Source organism: Mixophyes fleayi, chromosome 1 (assembly GCF_038048845.1).
Source record: "Mixophyes fleayi isolate aMixFle1 chromosome 1, aMixFle1.hap1, whole genome shotgun sequence".
Classification (NCBI taxonomy): domain Eukaryota; kingdom Metazoa; phylum Chordata; class Amphibia; order Anura; family Limnodynastidae; genus Mixophyes; species Mixophyes fleayi.
The window spans coordinates 255,083,650-255,091,893 of record NC_134402.1 but is presented as its reverse complement, the minus strand read 5'-3'; the positions used below and the strand labels follow the sequence as shown (position 1 = coordinate 255,091,893).

Genomic DNA, 8,244 nt, shown 5'->3' with positions numbered 1-8,244 from the left:
AATAACTGTACCACTACATGGAATATCAGACAGCTACAAACTAGTGAGTGGACTAGGGGTCGAAAAAAACAAGATAATGTATTCATTTTTAATGCAAATATTATTTTGCATTTGAAGGTTAATTTGCAATCTATTTTCTTATTTTAAAACTTCTTATTTTAAAGTTCATTCTTTAGAAGGAGGGAACAGAATCTGTGGTACATCCTGTGATGATAATTTGCAATGTAAAAACTTCCACCAGCAAGAGGTAAGAATTGAGATTTAAATATCCACATGTACAATGAGAGATTCACAGGCTGCAAATCTGTGTCCTATGTCACAATAGTAAGTGGCACTTGGTTCAGCCAAATTAGCAGGTAATAAAAATGAATCCCTTTGAAGTAAGATGCAAATAATGACAAACGTATTTAGCTCGGATCAACATGACAATAATTAGCAGTAATCATCACACTGTTTTAAAGCAAATGGTTGCCAACCTAATTGTTGATTGAAATTTCCAATTGAATCAAGCGGTGTGTGGATTACAAATCCTGGCACTGAGCTAGCAATTATTGTCAAAGCCAGCCTCGGAAATAGGTGTTTCTTTTTATCTTGCTGTCAGGATTTGTGAGACTATAGTTAAACCTTCAAGTCTTTTCTTCACATAAACAGGATATTTAAAATGTTGTCAGCTAAGATTTTCAAAGGAAATGTTTAGTTTGTAAAATGTTTTTGCAACTTCTCAAGATTGTCTCCAGTGTAGTTTTTTGTAATTTACATTTAAAGGGTGTTTTTTCTGCACCAAATGGACATTATTCCAACAATCTTTACCTTCCAGCTCTGTTTCAAATATAGCCTAAATATAGCCTAAATGATTCCTGCATTGTGAAGTTGAGGCCATTGCTTAATACTTATAAATGTACTCTTGAATATTCCACCTATTCCAAAATCAACGAAAATATATATTACCATTGTCAAGCTGCACATTCACAATTGGACATAATGGATACGTCTCTAGTTTTACTGTCCTGTTTAAAGAGGACCTGGGGCAGCACGGTGACTTAGTGGTTAGCACTTCTGCCTCACAGCACATGAGTTCGATTCCCAAACCATGACCTTATCTGTGTGGAGTTTTTATGTTCTCCCCCGGGTTTCCTCCAGGTGCTCCGGTTTCCTCCCCACTCCAAAAACATACTAGTAGGTTAATTGGCTGATATCAAATTAACCCTAGTCTCTCTGTGTGCGTATATTATTATTATTATTAATATTTATTTATAGGGCGCCACTAGGTATCCGTAGCACCATACAGGGACAGACAGAAACACGGTACAGCGTGAGACAGCACAGAACAGTTAACAAAAAGCACAGTAACTTGGAAAGTACAGCTACATGAAAGGTGAGAGCCCCCAGCGGGGTAGAGAGAGGGGTAGAATGTTATGTTAGGGAATTTAGACTGTAAGCTCCAATGGGGCAGGGGCTGATGTGAGTGAGTTCTCTGTACAGCGCTGCGGAAATAGTGGCGCTATATATAAATAAATGATGATCATGATGATGATGATGATGATGATGATGATGATGATGATGAAGAACTAAGGGCCATATTTTTTAACTAGCGCATTTTTTACACAGTCATTTTCGTTCTTTATCGGAATGAAAGATTGTGAGCATTTATTAAAACTGCTGTCCCTGCGAACACACAAAAGTGACTATATCCTATCTTCTCAATGATCACTATCGCAAAGTGGCTATCTTTGCGATAGTAACCGAAAGGAAGAGCAGGATAGATGCAGTGAGGGATTCGAATATCCCTTTACTGCAGTACTCTTCCCATAGGATTCAATGGCTAACGGCAGCTTCAGATCGGATCAACACTAACCTTATATCCTGAGTATATAGGTAAAGCTGCCTAAGAAACATGGGAATGGGTATATAATGTAGACAGTGCTGTAAATAACATACTTTTTTCCCCAGTACAAAATATGAGCATGGCCATCCCTAATAGCCACCTTTAATGATGCCTGCCAGGCCATAATGGCCATAACCATAATATTATACTACCCTGTTGGCCACAACATTACATTGCCCCCACAACCGCAATACTATACTGCACAAATGATCAAAATAGTACATTTCCCAATCACTGAAAATGATTTTGTCTCAATAACCACAATATTACACTGTCTTGTGAACACAATATTATAATTCCGTAATGATCACAATATTGCAGTGCTCTCCCTACGTGTGAGATTGTAAAAGTGAAAAAAATAATGATATTGGAAGAACAAAGAAGTTCAATGTGCATACAAAAGCACCAGGACAAAGTCTGAGGATTTTCATACAGGTCACTGATTGAGTTCTAAAATCCTTTTAATATAGTAGGAACAGTACATTATTCCTTACAATATACAACTTTTAATTTGACACAAAGCAATTTATAGGGCACATAGGTTTTAAGGTGCAAAATTATCAAGTTGTAGTTTTGACCCAGTTTTACGGTAAATATTATTTTCAAAATATTCCTGAAATGCTTTAAGAATGTGTACATGATCATGGTATTAAATTAATGCTTATGTTGATCACATCACTAATACACATTCAGTTTCCTCAGTCTTGCTCAGGTAACACATTATCCATTAGAAATCAGACATAAAAGAAACATCTAAAGAACATTTCACACATACACATCACTATGAAAGAGGAATTTAATTAACATAAATAAATTAAAAAGTCAAGATCTTATCAGTGACGTGGCAGGAACAGTGAGAACTAGTCCAGGTTAGTCTTTAAAACCGGCATTCCCTCACACAGGAGCTATTAGGAAGCAAGAAGAGGACCGCATCATGTGGTTACAGATAATCCAGCTGATCACTATATCCTACATTGCAATTAAGGCAGAAGGGAGAGATGTCGAAGCCAAGGAGAGATCCAAGAATCAAACAATATTTCATCAGCAACAATCCAGGAAAGAGAGAGAAGATCATCAGAACATTGCGCTACATAATACAATTCGAGAAAAGAAACATTCTAAATCAGCAGTAAGTGAAAAGAATCAAGAGAAAAACAAAGTTCCCAAGTTAAGACTTTTATCAAAAGACACCAATGGAGAAAAAACTGTGCAAAGCATGGATCTGCCCATGATGGGGGGCCATAGTGGAACCAGAAGGAACTCTTATTTCGCATATCCTTTCAATAAGGGAAAAGTAAATATTCATGAGAAACATAATGCCAAAAAGTCCTGGAACTATTTTATATATAAAATGAATGGAGCCCCGGAAGACTTCATCTATCCAGTTAAGACACAAGAAATACAACGGGAAGTCTGTAAAACCGTGCCATTTTCTCAGGTAAGCAAATACCACTGTCTTACATTATACTGTGCCTATGTGCATTTTGTTTTTCTAGACTATATGAAAATGCGCTCAACTGGTTTAGGACTCAGGCTACAACATTTCTTCATTTTGTGCAAGCTTTGCTTGACGGACGTTAAATTTAAATGTCCAATGCACAAATATTTATACAAAAAAATGAGTTTACTCAATTATCTCAAACTGAGGTGTACATTACTAGTCATCCATTAGATGAGTCCAAGCAATTTAACAGTACATAAGAAAAATCAGACAAAGGATTTCAATGTACAGTACACACATTAAGGTCTTGTGTCTAACAGCATATACCCATGGCCCTTTCATAAAACTTTTTACATGAATTTTACCAAAAGCAACAACCACTACCACTATGTCTGCCCACTTTTCTCTGTACAAGAAAACAGCCTTTTTCGACTTGTCTGACATCACTTTATCATTGTGAAGTGTGATTATAATGTTGTATAAGGTCACATATTGTGAAACGTTTTAATGTTTTTAATGATAATGAAACATTTTATTTTTATTATACTTGTTGTTTTACCATGACTATACTGGCTCTTCAGTACACTGTTGTCTGTGGGGTCCTTTTACTTACAGTCAAGTACTGTCCAATATTCTAAAATTGATGAGCATTATAGCAAATCCATTTTAGCAAATCCAAAATATGTGCAAAAAGATATTATTTTTGGAAAATTAAATTGTAGTTAATAATGTTATAAATAATTTGTATCATATTTTTCATTTAACAGAATTAGCCCCGCTAAAATGACATTCTAGTTATAATTATCTAGTTACTTACAATATTTGTAATTAGTTCTTAAAACTTGTGAATTTTGTTTATTTTAAAGTCCAATCATATTTTAATAAGCCACGTTATTAATGAATTCTAATTGACAGATTATTTCTTAGTATCTCTGAATACTTACATAACACATATCTCCCATGAGACAATGACAGTTATGGACAACTTTAAAGAATTTCAACTTTTATGTATGTCGCCTAAGAAGAACCAAAGGGTCATTTTCTTAGTTAAGCCACAGCCTAGCTACGTTAGTTTGTTTGCCAGGACTTTAGCCCATTGTTATTAGAAAGTCACTGTTGTCGCCAGATGATTCAGTGATGCTGAATGCATACAAGAGGTGCATGTAAACAGAAGACATTTCATTTATGATATCTTTTAGATACATTCTAGCAGACAATGTATCTAACAAACTTATGCAGCTGGTAGAAAGTATCTGCAAAAATATATTTTTCATTCAGAACCGTAATATGTATACTATGAAAATCTCATGACCTTGAGAAGTCGTCACCCATACATAGTGAAGACAGACATTTTTTGGCCTGAATCTATAAAGAATGCAGCATGTGAATTCACTACGAAAGATTTACATATCTGAGAAACTTTAAGGGGCATATTTAACAATCACAATGAAAAGGGACAGCTATATAGCAGTCACGCTAAATTGCTGTGCCGGTGAACACCTATCTCCTCTTTCTTCTATAGTCACTATCGCAACCTTGTGCGGGTGAGATATCCGAAGATCCCTCTACCACAATGCTCTCCCAATAGGCTTCAATGGCTAACCCCATCTTCAGATGGCGTTAGCCATTGGGTACAAGTTCTGAAAATCACTTGTTAAATCACGAAAAACAGAAGTCCCCATAGAAGGGAATACTTAAATTTGCAGTGGTCCCCCGAAAACTGCAGCTTGTTAAATAGCCCCTAGGACTAATTTAATAAGGACTGCCTCATGCATATAAAGCACTGTTTACTAGTAAAATGATACGCTGCATTTTCAATCAATATTGGTACAACCCACAAAATAACATCCTCCATTGTGTATAGGAGACAGGCATTCGTTATACGGTGTGGGGTGGGGTTTCTGTGTGATATTGATCAGATGGTATATATTTTCTTTGCAGAATATTATACACGACAACTGTGACAAAGCGGTGATACAGAATAAGCTGTGCTTTGGTATATGCAACTCTCTCTATGTACCTAACCAGAGGGACCCGCTCAACATCTGCTCTCATTGTCGACCTTTCAAATTCACCATGAATCATCTGAAATTGAACTGCACAGGATCTAGCAATGTAGTAAAAGTTATTATGATGGTGGAAGAATGCAAGTGTGTTGTTCATAAATACAACAACCATGGAACAGTCATTGCTAATACGGGTGCCAACTCTTATGGACCTCAATAAGAACCAGGACTCGTGGAAGCTGGTAATCATTAAATGCTATATGGTGTTCAGTTTTCCTTTGAAAAAGAGTTATTAAATGATCAGACGTGAGGTGCATGTGTTTTTGAGGTAGGCATCCTCTTCTTTTCCTAGGATACCTGACATTATTAGTTGTAACAAAAAATTTTTCCTGATGAATACTATCTAATGACATCAAATCAACCTAGTCACGTGTAGGCCTGCTTACAATTTCATCCCATTTATTTGCATGTGATAAAGGTTTACCAGGGTGCCTACTAAAAGCTAACCACATAATAAATATTCTACAATGTGTCATAACAATTACATCACATGCTAGTAGCAGCTGAAGAGGTACTGCTCGCATCTCATCTACCTGCAGCATGTGTATTATATAACCAACTGTACAACAAACTTTTGTGGTTTAGATCTAACTTATTTGATTGACATATATTTGTAATAAAATGGTTTGTCTATAATTTTACTTTTTATTTCTTGAAACAGAGTAAATTCTGTATATTGCTTTCACATTTATGCATATTTATTAGGATGTACAGGTGCCAATCAGTATCCTGTAAATAATGGATATATGGTAAGTAGTGACATCACTTACATTATGTAATTACTTTACTCTACGTTCTCAAACTTTTGGAGCTGACACTCCCTCCCCCAATCTGTATGACACAAACTTTGGTGCTGCTTAGGGAGAAATGATATGGGTGATCCTTGCCCTTCTGCTTCCTCCACTCTACTCCTGCGCAGTTTTCTGTCTTCCTGAGTATAAGTGTTGGGTCCACATAATTTTATGTGGCCTCAGCTGGGGTGGGGAGGGTGGTTTGAAATGAGCGAGCTGGCCTGCATCATCCCCTCCTCATCAGCTGAATATACCGTGGCCCAGAAGCTCAATCTCCCCAAACTCACCCCCACATTCAATAGCCCCCAAACCACCCCATCTTAAATAAATAGTCCCCACTATTAAATTGTCCCACCATCACCCCACAAACAAAATAGCACCCATTAGACACTACCTACCTCACACACACTACATTGCTACAAGCCCCCTGTGCCATCACACACACTATATTGCCACAAGCTCCCTGTGCCATCACACACACATACTACCACAAGCCCCCTGTGCCATCACACACATACTACCACAAGTCCCCTGTGCCAGCACACACACTACCACAAGCCCCTGTGCCATCACACAAAGGGCCGCCATCAGGGGGGTACTGTTGTACCGGGCCCGGGCTCACCAGGGGGCCCGGTACAACAGCGCAGCACAGACTTACCTGGGGCCCCGCTGGTCTCCGCTACTCTGTCTTCAGCCTGGCTGTCACCGTGACAGCCAGGCACCAGCATGCTATCGCAGGGGTGGAGGATTCATTCCCCCAGGCAGATCACATGATCACAGGGAGAATGATTCCTCCACCCCTGCGATCGCATCCTGGTGCCTGGCTGTCACGGTGACAGCCAGGCTGAAGACAGAGTAGCGGAGACCAGCGGGGCCCCAGGTAAGTATGTGTTGCTGTTGCTCATGTGGGGGGGCACTAATCGGGGGGAGGGGGGGGCCCGAGGGACCCATACTGGGCCCCATGATTGCTGAAGGCGGCCCTGATCACACACACACATTACTGTGCCCCTTCATCATCACCACACTGTGCCTCCTTATGATCACACTGTGCCCCTTCATCACAACCATGCTGTGCCCCCTTATGATCACACTGTGCCCTCCATGCTGCTTCTCCCCCTTTCACCTGGCCCCCCTTCATCACTATGTTCCATGCTGCCCCCCCTTCATCACTCTGTGCCATGCTGCCCCCCTCTCTTTCATCACTGTGCCATGCTGCCCCCCCTCTCCTTCATCACAGTGCCATGTTGCTCCCCCCATCTCCTTCATCACTGTGCCATGCTGCACCCCCCCTCTGCTTCATCACTGTGCCATGCTGCCCCCCTTCTTCAACACTGTGCCATGCTGCCGCCCTCACCTTCATCTCTGTGCCATGCTACCCCTCCTCCTTCATCACTGTGCCACACTGCTCCCCCCTCTCCTTCATCACTGTATCATGCTGCTCCCCCCATTCTCCTTCATCACTGTGCCATACTGCTCCCCCCCTCCTTCATCACTGTGCCATACTGCTCCCCCCCTTCATCACTGTGCCATACTGCTCCCCCCCTCCTTCATCACTGTGCCATACTGCTCCCCCCCCTCCTTCATCACTGTGCCATGCTGCTCCCCCTTCTCCTTCATCACTGTATTATGCTGCTCCCCCATTCTCCTTCATCACTGTGCCATACTGCTCCCCCCCTCCTTCATCACTGTGCCATACTGCTCCCCCCCTCCTTCATCACTGTGCCATACTGCTCCCCCCCCTCCTTCATCACTGTGCCATACTGCTCCCCCCCTCCTTCATCACTGTGCCATACTGCTCCCCCCCTCTCCTTCATCACTGTATCATGCTGCTCCCCCCATTCTCCTTCATCACTGTGCCATACTGCTCCCCCCCTCCTTCATCACTGTGCCATACTGCTCCCCCCCTCCTTCATCACTGTGCCATACTGCTCCCCTCCTCCTTCACCACTGTGCCATACTGCTCCCCCCCCCTCCTTCATCACTGTGCCATGCTGCTCCCCCTTCTCCTTCATCACTGTGCATTGCTGTTCCCCCCCTCCTTCATCACTGTGCCATGCTGCC

General features: G+C 41.0%; 1 protein-coding gene across 1 annotated transcript; it reads left to right on the top strand.

The window, feature by feature from the left end:
• Positions 1-2,819: 2,819 nt before the first annotated feature.
• CER1 (cerberus 1, DAN family BMP antagonist) lies at positions 2,820-5,552 on the top strand. Its single transcript, XM_075204772.1, has 2 exons — positions 2,820-3,323; positions 5,268-5,552. Exons 1-2 carry the CDS (start codon positions 2,820-2,822, stop codon positions 5,550-5,552), a joined length of 789 nt encoding a protein of 262 aa, XP_075060873.1.
• Positions 5,553-8,244: the final 2,692 nt, after the last annotated feature.